The 17704-nt window shown below is 43.4% G+C and overlaps 1 protein-coding gene across 1 annotated transcript in view; it reads left to right on the top strand.

Annotated features, from left to right (window-relative positions):
• The window catches only part of cd2ap (CD2-associated protein), an 85312-nt gene that overhangs the window by 28663 nt on the left and 38945 nt on the right, over positions 1–17704 (top strand). The window contains exons 3-8 of the mRNA XM_080744070.1: positions 5834–6050; positions 9706–9806; positions 11436–11562; positions 12688–12866; positions 15250–15337; positions 17031–17125. Coding sequence (XP_080600196.1) covers positions 5834–6050; positions 9706–9806; positions 11436–11562; positions 12688–12866; positions 15250–15337; positions 17031–17125 — 807 coding nt within the window. The remainder of the gene's footprint in view (positions 1–5833; positions 6051–9705; positions 9807–11435; positions 11563–12687; positions 12867–15249; positions 15338–17030; positions 17126–17704) is intronic.

Genomic DNA, 17704 nt, shown 5'->3' with positions numbered 1-17704 from the left:
TTATTGAGAACGAGCGAGTTTTAAAACGGGGGAGAAGCGAGGACCGCATGCGCTTCATGCCGCTCTGCTCTGGGCCGCGCACCACATGTTTGGAACAATTGGAAGCTTGGCCCGTCACAGTCTCCGACAGAGAGTGAGACACAGTAGACACTGGAGCAGTGCAGTAGCCTCGGTCAGCAGCGTTAAACTTTCTCCATAATCCACACGACACAACTCACACAAGTATGTTTATACATACCTCGTGGCCGTTTCTTTTTTATTCATACGGGCGGAGCGCGACGCGAGGACTAAAACCGGAAATGAAACCAGCGCTAGTGAGTACTTTTACAGTATAGCGCGTGTGCCCGTCGTTGTTTGACTACAACCTTTTCTGTCAAGTCTGGTAACTAAAACCTGTTTACTATGTTTATATCACCACTCAATCAATGCGATTTGAGACGTGAGTTTGCATAATCACAGACCGTACACAATCACTATACCCGTCTCATCTGGTTTGTTCACAAACAGCGTGCAGTGAAGCCCCAGTAGCCTACCAGTGGCGTCAGTTCAGAAAAAGCTAAGGTATGGCAACATGACAGACACCAGTCATGTTGACATACCTTAGCAACAGGCACGATGAAAGTACATTTTATTATTTCCCCCTGTAGCCTAGGTATGGCAGGTGCCATAGCTTGCCATACCCAATTGACGCCTCTGTAGCCTACGTTACTATAGTAACCCGACACTGCAAAGATCTACAAGCTCAGAACGCGTTGCGAACGCGACGTGTTGTGAGCTTGTAGATCTGCTACTTTCAAAAGCCAGACCCACTGTGCTGTACGGGGAACTCGAGCAGTCGGGCTTATAGGACCGTGGAGAGACGAATTTTGGGCAGATGATAGGAATATTTTGTCTTATCGCCGAACCTTAATTAATAGATACGGGGGTGCGGTAATTACCGCAATACCGGCGGTAAATGGGAGGACGGTAACCGCGATAACAAAATGTTGATACCGAGCCACCCCTAAACGGCACATAACTCTGTAACGGCGCTGAGTCGGCTCATGCGACCGTCGCACCGCTCAACGTGGCGACTCACTCTCTACTGCTCGCTCGGTGGTGTCTCACATGGCTCATGGTCGTCCGAGACGGCGCGCCTCTGTCGTCATCCCCGAAAACAAGCGCTCCTTTCTCTTGCAGCCCCCCGCGCCCCCACCGTTGTGCTTAGGTTCGTTGGCAAAAACGCACACGCCTTCCTTCCACCCTCCCATGGCTCTAATCCTCAGTAGTGAGATAGGTAATCTGCTAAGCATCCTCCTGTGCCGGTGACTGATCTAGGACTGGTAATCCTTTAAGTAGGCTGCGTAGCGGCCGTGCAGTCATACCTGTGTGTGAACTTTGCTCCCAAACGCTCCTGGTCCCAGACGCACACTTCCTCATTCTTCCTGTCTGTACTTAGCGCTCTAGCAGAGATCGCTATGGCTATAGGAGACAACATGTCAGAGGAAGAACCGGTAAGGAGTTTAATACTGGACTACCAGTTGATTGAATACAGGGGTCTTAATGCAGTTGCTGTACTGTTTGAGTTCTGCTTTACAACATTGATCGTTGTGAGTAGTATTAAATGTCTGTTTGAGGTCGAGGGAGCAGAGAGAAAGTGTTTTGATTTGGAGGCAACGTGAAAGCTGTGTGTGAATATCTGTTTAGTCTTGTGTGTGTTTGCGCGTCAGGCTTTCTCACTTGTCAGCTGTTGATCTTAGCCCCTCAGCCTCGCCTGTGAATCCCACACACTCGCTCCTTTGTGAAGAGCCTCCAAATTTAGCTCACAAATGGAAATGTGAGGAGAAAAAAAAAACATTTTCTCGCAGTCCAAGTCTATTTGTTTCTTTTCCTTCACTCCCATTCTTCTCTTTCCATCTTTCCACCTCCCCTGCTCTCTCACTCTCACATGCATTCTATCACGCGTGCACAAACAGCTGTTTGTCAGCATGTGTGAACTAGGAAGTAGAGAGTGCATGAGATCAACATTCAGTCTCTCTCTGCCTCTCTCTCTCTCTCTAACCCATGCAACACATTATCAATACTGTGTATGTCTCCCCCGTCCACCTTTTGTAAACATGCGTCTTGCATAACGCTATGCAGTTAGACCATTCTATGGAGACATCATGTGGACTTTGTGCTGTTAACGGGAAGTCAACACAGACTTGGAGAATCACACTTAAAAGTCTTACAACCTCATTGCTTGCAACAGTGTGCAATATATTGCAATTTTTGGAGCGGTTTTCACCGCTCCCAATAGACAGGTATGTCTGTGGCTGGCTGGCTGGCTGGCTATGTGCCTGGCTGGCTGGCTGGCTGGGTATGTCTGTAGCCTGGCAATACCTTGAGTGGCCACACAAGTTAAAGGAGGGGCGCTGTTGTGCAGGCACAAACACACACACACACACACACACACACACACACACACACACACACACACACACACACAGATTCACCGCTCCACTTCGAACCGAGGTTTGATTTTTTCTCTAATATGACACTAAATGTAACCATTCAAACCCTACAGAAGTTGACTCTTTGCTGAAAATAGACAATCTATAAACTCACAGCGTGTCACGTTCAGCTTATAGATCAGATTATGCTGAATGATTGCCCCCAGAATAATATGGGACACTAGGGTTTCAAGTGGATGACATGAAAGCACATACAGTTGCTGCATAGCATTGAATAACAGTGAACAACGTTTACATGGAGACATCAAATATGGGCGTTTGTATGATGTCACCCAGCAGTGGTTGTATCATTGTCTCAGTCACACAGACCAGGAGAATCTAACACCTCATGTTCTGCTGCATAGCTGCCTGCCAGCAGTGATTGTGACATCATCCGCTCTAGTTAGATTCAGCATGACCTCGGCCATCAGCTCCTACAATGGTGCATTGAGCGCTGAAGGCGGGTTGCCATGGTTATTTTTATTTGTTTTGTGAGGTGGATGGCTGGCGGAGAGGCCCAGTGAGACGGTTATGAAGGAAAGGGGACGAGACTGAGTGAAGAAACGAGTGGGATAACATTTTTGCTTTTTTAGCTGGGATACTGGATGAGTGTTTGTTTTGTCCTCAATGGCTTGAGGTGTCTGGGCTACGTCCGTCCGAGTGTTTGGACACTTCACAGGCTTTGCTACCCACCAATAATTTCTGTTGCCTCAGATAATGTTGCGCTCAGCTGATCACTTAAGGTCAAAATACTTAATTGTGTGCAGAATAGCGAAAATAGTCAATAGCGAAAATAGTCAATGTTCAAGCTCACAAAATGGGGAACCCAGGTTGAAAGTGGCTAATCACCATCATGACATCATGGCAGTGGCTTCTCCCTGCACTGTTCAGTATGTGTTTGGACCTTTTGCACCCGCCATAAATGCATGTCATTGTCTAATGTCTACTCAGCTTTAGCCATATCGCACATAAACATAGACCAAGTCATGGAGGTTTGACTTTTAATTCCTAAATTGATTTCAAGAGATGGAAGTTCACTGTGTGTTATTACTTATTTCAAGCAAGTATTCAGGTATCTGCAGGTAGATTTCGAAATGAACATAAACCAATGACTTGAATAAAACTGATTTGGAAAATGGTCAAATAATGTATTAGCAATTCTAGCGTAAGTCATCGTCAGTGGGCTACACATGCCAGTCCAGTCCACTGTTGTATGACAATCCTTATACCTTACTAAACTTTTTGAATCAATGAAAGGGGAATGGGACATCTATGTCTGAAGCATTTTAACTTGACTTGGAAACACTTGCAACTATACACGTCTACCTGCATGCCTCCTGTCGTTGTGAATGACAGAGAGGATTTGCTGACCCTGGGTCAGGCTGAACTACATGGTAACTCTAGGCACAGAGCAGTGCCGGTGGCCCTTTCACCTCACCTTCACCTCAGTTGCCCCGTTCCTTTCCACTGTAACGCCCCTAGCCTAGCTGAAGTGTGAGACCTGCCTGGGGCTTAGCAGCACTTTGCTGTGATTTAAAACACACAGGCACGCACAAACACAGCCCATTATTGCGACCGTAGGTCGCATTTACTACCAAAACCTCCACCGGCTGTCTGTGAGTGAGTGAGTGAGTGAGTGAGTCAGTCAGTGAGTCAGTGAGTCCGTCACACTTTTGCCCTGCTCATATCTCCACAACCGTTGCCCCCATCCATGCCAAATTTTGCACACACACTCCTTGACTGCCAAACTACAACCTCCAAGGACCCCCAGATGTAAAAAATCACCAAATGTGCTCACACGTCACACTTTTTCCCTGCTTATATCTCCGCACCCGTTGACCCGATCCATGCCAGATTTTACACACACACACACTCCTTGCCTGCCAAACTACAACCTCCAAGGACCCCCGGAGCCCCAGGGACCCCCAGGTCCCTGGGGGACCCCCAGATGTAAAAAATGACCAAATGTGCAAAAATGACCAAATGACCACCCCAACGGGGCTGCTCGCGGGGAATTCCCGGGGACCACCGACTCCTGGTGCTCCAGAACGGATGCAAAAGTGGTGGCGCCCCCAGTGGAGGACCCCCTGCCACTGCAGCGCACATAAAATGCCGTAACTCGGGCTAGGAGCGTCCGGGAGAGCCGGGGCCGGTACCTATTCGTCCGCCAAGGCAACGCGGAGACCCCACCCCTCATTTCTCACATGGCCCTATTCTAGCGCCACCTTCAGGCCGATTTTTAAAACACATTTTTGGACACTGCTCCTACAGTTTTTGCCCTAAAATCACGAATATCACTACACAGCATGTCTACACTCATGTCATCAACATGGATCAGGAAGATTTTGGAAAAACAAATTTTAGCCCTATTTGTGGAGATAAGCCACCTACGGTCGCTTATCTCCCGATTAGGGAGTCTTACTGGTATCCTAAGACTTTCTGAAAAAAGTAGGGATGATATTATGTCTCAATGTTTGGGTAAATGATTAAAGTATGGATATGGATGTAAAGGTACAAGAGTTAGAGAATATGTCGTGTCTGTGGCTCACTGAATGTGTTTGTGAATAGCTGATTGACTTGATCCTGTTGTGATGTACTGTACGAAAGGTGTGTCGTCACACGCAACACAGACTCTCATTAGTTTGCCTGAGGCCTGGTGTGACCCTTTAAATCAGCTATCACCTCCACCCTACACGGAGCCAAGGAAGGGACGCGCCATGAGAGGCAAACTTGCACCGAACATTAAATGAAATACATTGCAGTGAATGAGAGCCTGCAGGAGCTGGACCAGCTTATGAACGAACAATATTTCTGAACGATTGCGACCTTTGTCATACAATTGGGTTCAGGAATACAAAAGAAGACATATCACAGAGATTGGTTTGTGATCACTGGTCTTTCGATGTGCACAGTACAGAGTTTTATTGAGGCATCTTAACAGAGGCATGTGGTCAGACTGGCAAATAAATGATGGACAATCTCGCAATACTTTAGCACGTTCATAAACTTTTTCCTCTTTAGATACCTCTATAAAATTATACAGTGTACATATCGGAAAGCAACACAGCAGAAAACATATGTGATATGTCTTCTTTTATTCTCCTGGACCGAGTATTTCACAAAGGTCTCAATCATTCATGAATATTGATTAAGTATGAGCCGGTCCACTCTCATTGACTGCATCGAACTCCCGTCTGCAGTTTGCCACCCTTCTGCCAGCTGGAATTGCTGGATAGAGAAAATGACATCTGTGTCCCATCCTTAATTTACCTTCCTTGCATGGCGCTAAAGACCTCTACCCAAACAAACTCTAAAACTTCTATCCACTTCTCTCTCTCTCTCTCTTCTCTTGTCATTTTCAGGAGGTAAAGAAGGACGCCAAGGAGACTCAGACAAAGAACGAGGTGAAGGAGGAGCCCGCCACTCAGCAGCCACTCAGCCAGAAAAGAGATAAGAGCGCGGGGAATGTTGCCAACTTGGTCCACAGGATGAGCGCCATCGGCATCCCAACCGGAGGCTTCCAGCCGCACGCACAGCCTCCCGCTCAGCCTCAAGGACATCCTCCAGTGCCCAGGAAGAGTAGGTTAACCCATTTAGGCCTAGGATTATTGACTGCTTTAACTATTAAAAATAGCAGATATACAAGCTCACAGCGCGGCACCGAGTGCCGCGCTGCGAGCTTGTAGATCTGCTATTTTTGAAAAATCATGATTTTTTTTTGCAAGTCTTTGAATATCTACTTAAAAGCGAACATTTGTAACTAAATATTTACTTCTGGGTGGTCCCTGGAACAACATATTTTGAGATGGGGTTCCGCGGCCAAATACCTGTAATTTTGGGGGTCCTTGACATGTTATCGTGATAAAAAAAAACACACAATAATCGTATTGTGGAGATTTTCATTTATCATGGAATTATCCTCCGTCATGCACTGGGATCTATTCACTTTTTATTTGCCGAGCTGCATATCCGGTACCATTTAACCCCTTGGACCTGGAAATAATGTACTTCATAGTCTTTTTTTTTAACAAAAATGTATTTGCCAAAAAATAGCCGATCTACAAGCTCACAACGCATCACAAACGCGACACGTGAGCTTGTATATCTGCATTTTTATGTGCAAATGTTCTCCCCCAGGATAATAGATGTAGTAGGGGATATTTTGATTATCGCGATATCATAAGTCACAATTTCTTTGGTCACAATAATCGTGACATGAAATTTTCATATCGTCCCATGTTATTTTTCTGACCCTCTAGATAAGATAATTAGCTAAATGCTTAACACATTGGCTGCCCCTAGATGGAGCCAGAGTTACCCCCTCTGGCTGCCCAGGTCCACCACCATTCTATTGCACACGGCCCTGCTGCGTCAGTGCATGCGTAATGACGTCACTTGGTCACATGACCGTAGTTAGGAAGTTTTGTTCTTCCACCTAGTATGGGCCAGTGTAGTATTTAGCTATTGATTGCAGATCTAATTTGGTCATGTTTCCAGCCACGCCCGGAGTTTTAGCCATAAAAACAAACATCAGAGATAAAGGGCTTAAAGATGGGGAAATGCATTGGAGTATATGGAGAAAAACGGCCGCGCGATGCTCTCAGCATCCAATGGAAACAACCCGCGGTGATTGGGCAACATCCAGGCGTAGCTCCGACCTTACGGTGAGATTTAATGTTATTACTGTGATTTAATTTTGTTACTGTAAATACAGTAAACGCGCCGAACGCGTCGTGGGCCTCCAGCGACATCAAAGAGATTGACGCGTGGGCACTCGCTGAGTTAAATTGTAAATTGTGTGAGTTGCATGCATGTAATTTTTTTATTGCGACCGTCAGGTCGCAAGTTACTATGAAAAGCTCCACCGGCAGTCTGTCCCTCCGTCTGTCTGTCTGTCTGTCCGTCACGTCACACTTTTGCCCCTACTCTTATCTCCGCCACTGTTGCCCCTATCCATGCCAAACTTTGCAGACACACTCATGGCAAATCACAACCTGATTTCACACATGGCCCTCTTCTAGTGCCACCATCAGGCCGATTTTAGCAAAACACATTTTTGGACACACCTGACATATTTTGGCCTAAAATCACGCAAAGCGGTACACAGTATCTCTAAAGTCATGTCATCAACATGGATCTCTCTCCTGATTGGCTACGACTGCCGTCTAAAGTTTGTGTATGCGACGAGACATCGCTTATCTCCCGATTAGGGAGTCTTACTGGTAATCATTTTTGTGTGTAGCATTTTTAAGCCTTTATTTTATAGTCGTAATGGAGAAAGATAGGAAATGTGGAGAGAGAGTATGCGAATGTCATAACAGCAAATGGTCTGGCCTGCTGGGACTCGCTGATCAGGGCATTGTGCCCAATGGAATGGGATATGGCTCTAGCCACTTGGCTATCAGGTCGCTTCTTGAGTGTTTATTTAACCACTTTCAACCTGGTGTTCCTATTTTGGGAATGTCATACGTAAGTTTTATTTATTTTAAAACAAATAATAAAATAGGTTAAGGTTAGTAGGAGAAATCACATCCAATATAAACCTGGATGTGGATCGCTCATTGTTACCTCGTCTGTCTGCTGCCTCTATGATCCAGCATTTTTTTGGTGAGAAGATGGAGAATGCAGGCTGAAGCTAAACTTTTAAGGGGAGCTGGTGGTCAGTCAGTACTTGTGCTTCGTTCAGACTGGCTCGACTTGTGCTGTTGTGACAGCCTGATAAACTTAATTGTCACATCACTGGTGTACAGGTGTAAAGAAGTTTATTTATTTTTTATAATATTATAATTTATATCTGCAAAGTAACTAGGGTTCTCAACGGGGCTGAAAATGAAGGCCCGGCCCTAACTGGGTCAGGTATGTTCAGGTTTGGGAAGAATTTGAGAACTCTAAAAGTAACTTGTAACCAAAGTTTTCAAATATATGTAGTGGATCCGAGATGTAGGGGAGGAGAAGTAAAAGTATTGGGAATTGGAAATACTCAAGTACAAATATCTCATAATTGTACTTGAGTACATTACTTAAGTAAATGTCCTTAATTGCTTTACACCACTGCCTGTGGGCATTGTAGTTTCACTTATCCTGTTCCACAGGATCCTGTGATATCCACTGGATTTGATGACCGTCTCTCAAGATGTTAACACAAAGTGGAATGACTGGAATTCCTTCTACTAGACCTCAATGCTGTGACACTGATGCTACTACCGCGTCTGCTTCCCTACTGTATGTGGACGTACTAGTGAAATTATTCATTAGACATGTCACGGCAAACACGACTCAGACGTGCAGTGCTTTTGAGCATGTTGTCATTCTGCTTTCGCCCGTGTATTATTTGCTTTCCCCTCTTATAAGTCAACAGCAGCACTTTGTTTCTGGTGCAGGAATTCACTAGTGTGGTGCGGGCAGCTCCGCTTGTTCAACAGGGTGTGTCAGCACCTTGGATCACCTGGTTCAAAACTCCCACACTGCTGTTTGTGAGGGGGCGGGATCTAGTTTCCTCGCACTTCCTGGTTTCCCAGGTCACACCTGCATGGCCTTGCCTCCTCTTGGCATGCAAAAGGATACGGAAGATGTTGTAAGTGGAGATTAATGATTAATCGGTGAAAAATTAAATCATGCAATTCAGAGTCAGAATGCTGCTGTTTTTTCTTCCCAGCAACATTCTAATACTTAAATGTATGCTCCTTGTACGATGGTGTGGTGTCGCATGGTGAAAACTGCTGATCTACAAGCTCACAAGTCACAACGCATCGTATCCGCAAATTGTTTGGAGCTTGTGGATCGGAATCTTTCGCCGTGCAACAAAGTCATACATCTCGTCGCAAATCTTAGGTCTGAACTAGGTTTTACTCGTATGCTTGATTTCTGTTTTTGGAATCATTAGCTTATATACAACTTCATATAAATATCTTGGATTTATTTTGGATGCACATCTGTCTCAAGGAGAAGAGGGTTGCTTTGGGATCTATAATAAACAAACTGAAGATTTGTAAACAACTAGTTTATGGTTCAAGGCACAATCTCACATGCCCTGAATGGTTTGCCGACATGTGTGTGGGTTCACATGTAAACACGCACAGTCTTCCAGCTCATAGTCGAACATAAATAAACACAGGTACACATACAGTACACACACCCCTATCTAGTCAGAGGTGACGCCTCTTATCTTCTAGGCCATTGAGCTGGCTAGTGGTCTAACTGGTATGTTCTCTCTCTCCCGTCATTGTCATTCTAGAGCCGAAGAAGAGGCAGTGCAAGGCATTGTTCGTGTACCTGCCACAGAACGAGGATGAACTGGAGCTCAAAATAGGCGACATCATAGACATCATTGAAGAGGTACGTTTTAACACCCTCACCAGGCTTGCACGGTAAGCAGCAGCAAAACAGCTGCAGCTAACTCTAAGCTAGCAACCTTACTAATTTGACAATAACAATAAATGCATGTTATTCCTTTATTACCTCTTGCATATATATATTGTGGTATACCCGGTATGTATGATGTAGATTTAGAATAAGGGCTCGTCATTGACGTCAGGGAGGGTATTGGTATATTGGTGTGTATATATATATATATATATATATATATATATATATACAGTATGGCCATTGGGAACTCGCAATCTTGTTGTTTTTGACACTTTTTTGTTGTGCATGGTTTGCAAAAGGACAGGTGGTTTACTGCTGAGATGATGAAGGATGTGTCAAGTGATGTTGAATCAGTTGCTACATCTTTCCAGACTCCGACCTAGGGCCTTTGTTTATTTGAAGACCTTTTTGTGTTTTAACAAAACGGACGTTTGCGGCCCTTTGTGTGTAAATATGTTCAGGTTACGCTTTGAAACTCATCTGTAGCATATTACTTTGTTCAGCCCTATTTATATAATAGATGATAAGGTGGCATGCCAGTAAATGTAAGAGACAGTAAGGGGAACTGAGCACATGTACTAACGTGAAGCTATTAATTATGTGGGTTACTTGTCTATTTATGGTATACTTACTGTTGTGGGCCTCCACCAATAAATCTATATGGGCAGCACTTTACTTCGTTGATTTGATTACTTCAGACAATGTACTGTAAATCACATTTGCACAGTTTCAGGCTTTGCCAATTCTGTTTGGGTCAGCATTTTACTCACTAGACCCTTCTGGGGTCATCTACTCTGGCTTTTGTGTGCACCCCAGACAATTCTTATGATGCTTGATTCAACATTTAGATTTTTATCAGACATCTTTCATTTATTTTATTTTATTTATTATAATACACAAACATTTAAACGCATTAGAAGGACAATATCAGTCACCAGAAATGGGGACTTCTGTTTTCAATGAGTCTGAACATGGTTAAAATGGAGTTTGAAGTTTATTGGGTTTATATAGGAGAAGTGAAATGAGTACATGGATCTAAGAAAGTAAAATTCTAAACTTTAACATTTTGTGTCTGAATTTTTTAATCTTCACAACGTTTGGTTGGAGGCGTTACTCTAAAAAGGGCTAATATCGTGACTATCGCCTGCAATTTTGCATGTTGTAACATCATTATAAGGCAAAAGTATTGTCTTTTCATGGTTTTAGTCACCCAATACCTCATTTTATTCTACAAAAATGTGCCAAAGATATCTAAAATAACATACAAGCTCACTTGTTTGGTTGAAAAAGTGAAATGCTCCAAAATGTTATTGTGTGAGCTTGTTGATCAGCTATTTTGCATATTTTTTAAATGTTTTGAAAAATGTAAAAGACAATTAATACCATCACAGAATTGATATTTAGGTATTTGGTAAACGAAAAAAGAAGGAAAAAAAAGCGATCTGAATTTGTCCATATCCTCCAGTTCTAACTCTTTAGTCCTAAATGTACTTTCAGAGCAGGTGGAGCAATCGCAAACTCTTGATATTTTTAACAATACATCAGAGTACACATACCGGGACAACGGGTGGATTAATAATGCCTGTCTTGTGCCTGCAGGTTGAAGAGGGCTGGTGGAACGGCAGCATGAACGGCAAGTCTGGGCTTTTCCCGTCCAACTTCGTCAAAGAGCTGGAGGCATCGGGAGAAGACGGAGAGCCCGGCGACACCATAGCAGACGAGACAGGTGAGAGAGAGAGAGAGACACTGTACCAGCTGGCAGGGCTTCACCCATGCAAAGATACAATTCCAGAATCAAAGCGCCGGAATTACATACATACGCTTGAAAAGACGCCTCTTAAGCCAGGATACCAAGACAAAGCTTAAGGCAAGGTGAAATGTTAGTGGAATTCTGACACCAGCCACTGTTGACAAAATGACAGCAGCTCGTCTCGTTTTACTGTTTCTTCAGGCAGTGAGATTGGTCAGGTAACATAATAAAGCAAAGGTTGTTTTATGTGTAGTTGGGAAAAAATTACATTGGAAATGACCACAAAAGGAAATGCCCTTTTCACATGCAAGCACGTTTAGTCATTAAAGATAACGTGTGACTTCAGCTTAGCTCCACAGGCACCTAAGTGCTAACATAATGAAGGCAAGGTTGGCTCACATAATTGCTCGGAACGCAGATACCTAAGGGTGTTATTGCAGGTTGTTTGCAGCTGAGTTTCTCCGCTCTGGCATTGCCTGGTGTAAACATAGTGGTGCAATGCTCCATTTTGTAAAATAGCTATTCAGTCTTGAGAGAAACTAGATATACAGGCCGGTTCATGTAATAGAAGTATTAAGGTGTGACTGCTGTCCAAGTGGAACAAGCCTCAGCAGGTAGGCTACCTGAGGATTTTGTGTGCCGGCTGCGTCTCTCCAAACCTTTTGTGTTACTGTTACTATATCATACAAGAAGTTGTTTGAACAGGCCTCTGTGTGTATAGGTAACAGGAGACTGTGTGTGTGCTAAGCTTTGTGTGGGGGGAGTTTGCATGCTTGTAATGTATTCAAATCTTTACATGCACATGTATACATATCATGGGGTTATATCCTCATATAAATGTATGAATTTGATAAATATGCACATTATACAGTGTTGATAGCTCGCCTCATCATGCTCGTTGTAGATAAATACTGTGAATTAAAACTGTATGCTGTTGTTGTCTGTATTTTGTAGTTCGTTATTTGTGTATTATTTAGCCCCCAAAAGGACAGTGAATTCAAACGATTCCTCTCTGTGTGGCTGGTGGCTACATCTGTAGATTATGTTTACTCACCTTAGGCTTCTCCATCCATGACCCCCCCACCCCCCTCCCTCCATTAGACGGTAGCGGTAAGGACGGGGTCAGCAGCCCCACCTCGCCTAACCCCTCACCAGGGAACGGAGTTATCGCCCAGCCCAAGAAGGTTCGAGGGGTCGGCTTCGGAGACATATTCCGAGAGGGCTCAGTCAAGCTAAGGGTCAGACTACCCAGCCCGGACAAAGAGGAAAAGAAGGACAAAGTGAGTACATTACACTGTGTATCATATCATAAATGGATGCTTAGTAGCAGCTTCATTGGTGCATGAACCGGCCGACCCGGAGCTAAAATTCTTGACAGACAGGTCTAACCAATCCGAACGAGAGGCACCCTGATTGGTTAGTCATCTCTGGGCATGAATTTCTGGACAATGACCGAGCTTCTCACAGGTAAAATAAATAGTTTTGGAGGAAATATTAAATGATATGCCTTTGTTGACAGTGTTGGGATTTAATTTATACTTAATACTGTACTTCCAAGTTCAGATCTGGCACGAATGCACCATTAGTAGAAACTGTGAGCTGTAGGCTTTCTCTCTCCTCAAGACGTTGAGGCTCTGGTCCTCACCTCCTTTCCATCATCTTTCTTTAGATTGTCTACCATCGCGTTATTGTGCATTCAGTCGGCATGTACCACACTGACTGAACATTGATCAAATCTAGTCTTATATTGTAGTATGAAAATGGGGGTCTTTTAAGTTGTGAAATGGAGAATATACAGATTTGTAGATTTAACATCTACTTGGATATTACTCCTATTAGATTCCTATACAAGACACCAGGTCCTCTGTGACCAATGTGAATGGTTATGCTGTTAGGCTAAAAAGTCATTGTATAATTGTCTCCTTAATTAGCGATAGTTTGCATTAGAGATGTTACCGATCAATCGGCAATGGATCGGATCGGGCCGATCAAAGCATGATCGGCGATAATCGGTGGTTTAGATCAAAAGGTAAATTCACCGATCAGATCGGATCGGTGCATCCGATCGACCAGCCGTTCAGTATGCCCACTTGAGGCCATTTTGGGGTATTGATTTCCACAGTGCTGAAGGAATAATTAGTTACTGCTATGATAATAAATACATAGTAATGCTAGTAAATAACTATAAGGCAAATATATAAATGAATTCATGAGTGAATGAATGAATTAAAGTTAAAACATTAACATTTAGAAAATATAAATAATAACTTGATCGGATCGGTGATTGATCGGTATCGGGTGATCAAACTTTTGTGATCGGTGCTCGCTGATCGGTTCCAAAAAACCTGATCGGACCATCCCTAGTTTGCATGTATCCTTCCTTCTGAAACCTGCTACTCGTTTCCCTTTCTTTCTTCTACCACAGCCTCCACGCACCACTAATACGGCTTGCTCCACTCCACCTGTCACAACATTACAATGTTGCATGCATGGCCTTAATGTTGCAGCAACCCACACATCTCCTGTTAACAGTATAATGATTCCCTCACCCTTTACTTTACCATTCTCAAGTCCACTCACTGCTTGCCGCTCTAAAAATAGTGGTGCCGCTCTTGCCTCTGTCAATCGACAGATAATAACAGTTTTTGCATAGGATTGTCATGCAGTAGTGCAGGTTTCCCCAATTAGTTTTCCCCAAGGGCTGAATTATGTCTAGGGTACCAAGCCGAGGGCCACAACATTGCAGGGGGCGACGGTGGCGTTCCCACTACTCCAGCGACAGTTTTCGTCGTTGTCGGGTGAACATCTTGTATGTCCAAAACCGTTAGTTTTGAATTTATCATTTTAAAAATGATTTAAACTAGTGAAAACAGCCGATCTACAAGCACACAACGCCTCGCGGTGCGAGGCGTTGTGTGCTTGTAGATTTGCTGTTTTCTCTACTTTTGTGCGACGGCCTTGTATGATTTGCGAAAGAACGTACAAATTTGGAGATACGAGATTTCCACCCGACAACGACGATATACTAGTGTTGTTGCTGCTCTTATACCACCATTATTACTGGGGTTGGTGTGGGCCTGACAGTAGCCCCCCGCGGGCCGCCTATTGGGGAACCCTGCAGTAGTGCATCTACATGAAGTACCAGATTATTCCTCCTCACTTTGTCATGCATGGTGATCTGTCTAGTTTTTTAGTGCTAAATGTCTTTCAGCTACTTTCCTCTTTGACTCTCACTCCACCCTTGTGGTTCCTCCAGTGTTATAAACAATTTCCACATTTTAATTTAATAATGCTCCCTAAACCAGGTGTGGTGCAGAGACCACAGCACACTGGTGGAAAATGACTAAAACAAAATTCAGAACATCGCCGCATTTGAATGCCTAAAACAAAATTCAGAACATCGCCGGATTTGTTTCAAATATCCACCTCCTCTGCCCTTTTCTTACTCTTGCTGTGGTAAAAAACAAAAAAAACAAGATGCAGTACAACCATAAGCCAGATGTGTTTTCACTGTTTATCTTTCAGTAATGTATTTTCTTCATCCCTACATTTATTAACTACAACCACTCGTAAACCAACAGTCAGTCTACATTACACATGCATGTACACTTCCAATCATGTCTAGGAAAATCATTCCCATCTGTCTTGTTTGCTTCATTTTAGCCAATCCCATCATTACCATCCGCTGCAAAGCCCGCCCTTCCCAACACGCCAGAGTTACCGAGGCCAGACGGAGACTGCAAATCAAAAGGCAAGTGGATTCATCGTCGACACAATGAATGTTGTTTTTTTTGGTCCACTATAACATTGTGGAGAAAATGTTTTCTCTTTGTCCTTTGGTTTCCCCTCACTAATGACTGAAAATTAAGGCACACCACAAGCCACAGTGTGGGATCACAATTCTCCTACTCTCCTACTATACCAGTGGTTCTCAACCGTTTCAGGCTGCGACCCCCAAAATATTCATATTTTAACTGGGGACCCCCCACCCTGATGAGCACTAAAAGTTGAGGCGTTACATTTTGTATAACACGGTTCTATTGTGAAAATAGCCAATCTACATGCTCACAAGGACCCCACAAAATGATTTGGGGACCCCCCACAGGTTGAGAACCACTGCTCTATTCCAATTATGAGGAGAGATTTATTATACATTTGACAGGCATTGACACTAAGGCTTGCCCACCTGCCCCCGGCAGGTAAATAAAACTTTCGGGCAGGTGAAGTTTGCTTTCAGGTTGCCCGACCGGGCAAGTGCTCATTTGAGATGGGACACAACTGTCTATAAACACAACACCAGACCAGATATCTGTCTAAACACCTGAACGTGGCCAGCGTGCTCTGTCTTCTGGTCTGCGGAATGTAAAATAAGAGGCGAGCACGGATTACCTATAATGTGCTGTTTTTACTGTTGCTACTCTTAAAAATGTAAAATAGCAAGTGTGAAACCATAGACATATTCAATCATAGCAATGTAGGTTTTTCGATTTGTAAGTGAGGTACAGTATGACATTTTTATCGCACAGCCCCAGAAAGGAAAGAAATACGGTAAGTGTTAAATTGAGCTGTAATTAAAATAGGGTTATAAAACCTATCATTTTATAAGGGACAATTTACTTTTAGGGCAAGTAGACATGACCTTTGGGCAAGTAGAACATGACCTGTACTTTCCCGACAGGCAAGTGCCTCTGAGACCTTAGTGTCAACCCCTGTTTGAAAAGGTTATTGTAACCATAAATAAACAAGCAGTAGCTAAACGGATGCATTGGTTGGTCAAGGTGTCACTTTAATTGTTAATATTATGAAAATATAACATCCTTTTTGTCAGTATAAGCTCCAATATGTTGAACTGTGAGGAAAAAAAAGATGGTTAATTCTCACCACATATTTGAAATCTCACAATGTATCACTAAAATAGTCATTTGAAGCAAACAGAATCAATGATGATGAATATGGAAATGTTTCTTGATGTTGCATACATGCATACACACACACACACCAAAACATGTACTTCAGCCTAGCAGAGATCCGGTTCACCTCATCACTGAAGTTCACATCTACTGTGTGTGTGTGTGTGTGTGTGTGTGTGTGTGTGTGTGTGTGTGTGTGTGTGTGTGTGTGTGTGTGTGTGTGTGTGTGTGTGTGTGTGTGTGTGTGTGTGTGTGTGTGTGTGTGTGTGTGTGTGTGTGTGTGTGTGTGTGTGTGTGTGTGTGTGTGTGTGTGTGTGTGTGTGTGTGTGTGTGTGTGTGTGTGCGCGCGTGCTGCGTTTGTGCGTTAGCATGTACTCATGCATACACTTGTTTCTAGTGTGATAAACCTGTACACCAAACACCTACTCTATAGTGTAGTACATGATCTATAGTATACTATTGCCTTTCTTTCCTTTGTATGAAAAACATTGTGTCCAGCTCGCCACCTTAACCCTTTTGTTCCTGTCTCCTCAGCTAAAGAATATTGTAAAGTTATATTTGCCTTTGACTCCACAAACGAAGACGAGCTCTGCTTGAAAGAGGGTGATGTCATCCATATACTGAGCAAGGTAAGCCGCCACAGGCATACAGTATAAAGTACTAAGGCTCCACTATGTGAGGAAAAGCTGAATTGTTCTTAACTTTTATATTACAGTCTTGCAACTGTCGTGGGAATAGCGTTTCTTTTGAACACAATCTTTACTACGTGTCTTTCCCCACGCACCTTGATTGTCCATAACATGAGAAAAAATGCAAATGCTTAGGCTTTGGTCAATTTGAATAAAATGAAAGTTTCTCTGATTTCCATATTGTTTGTATGACAGTGTTTCTGCACAGCACATCATATTTATAATAAGCCTGAAACTCCAGCTGTAAGGATAAAATGGGAACCCAATGGGATTTTAAAGTTACATTATTCATAGTTGTGAGATTGTTGAAATTAAACTTGCATGCATTGTCTATACATAGAATGTGGACATGACAATGATGACAAACAGGAGAGGTTCCCTCGACAATGGGGCAAAAGTTCAGCTGATGTACGGCACGCATTGCGTTCATATGTACGGGAATAAAAAACTTTAGTCCATGCATGAGGTAAAATTTGAAAATGTGTTTATTTTGTAATTTGCCATTAACCCTACATAGGC

The sequence above is a fragment of the Nannobrachium achirus genome (genome assembly GCF_963921795.1).
Source record: "Nannobrachium achirus genome assembly, chromosome: 16".
Classification (NCBI taxonomy): domain Eukaryota; kingdom Metazoa; phylum Chordata; class Actinopteri; order Myctophiformes; family Myctophidae; genus Nannobrachium; species Nannobrachium achirus.
This window is presented reverse-complemented; position numbering and strand designations above follow the sequence as displayed.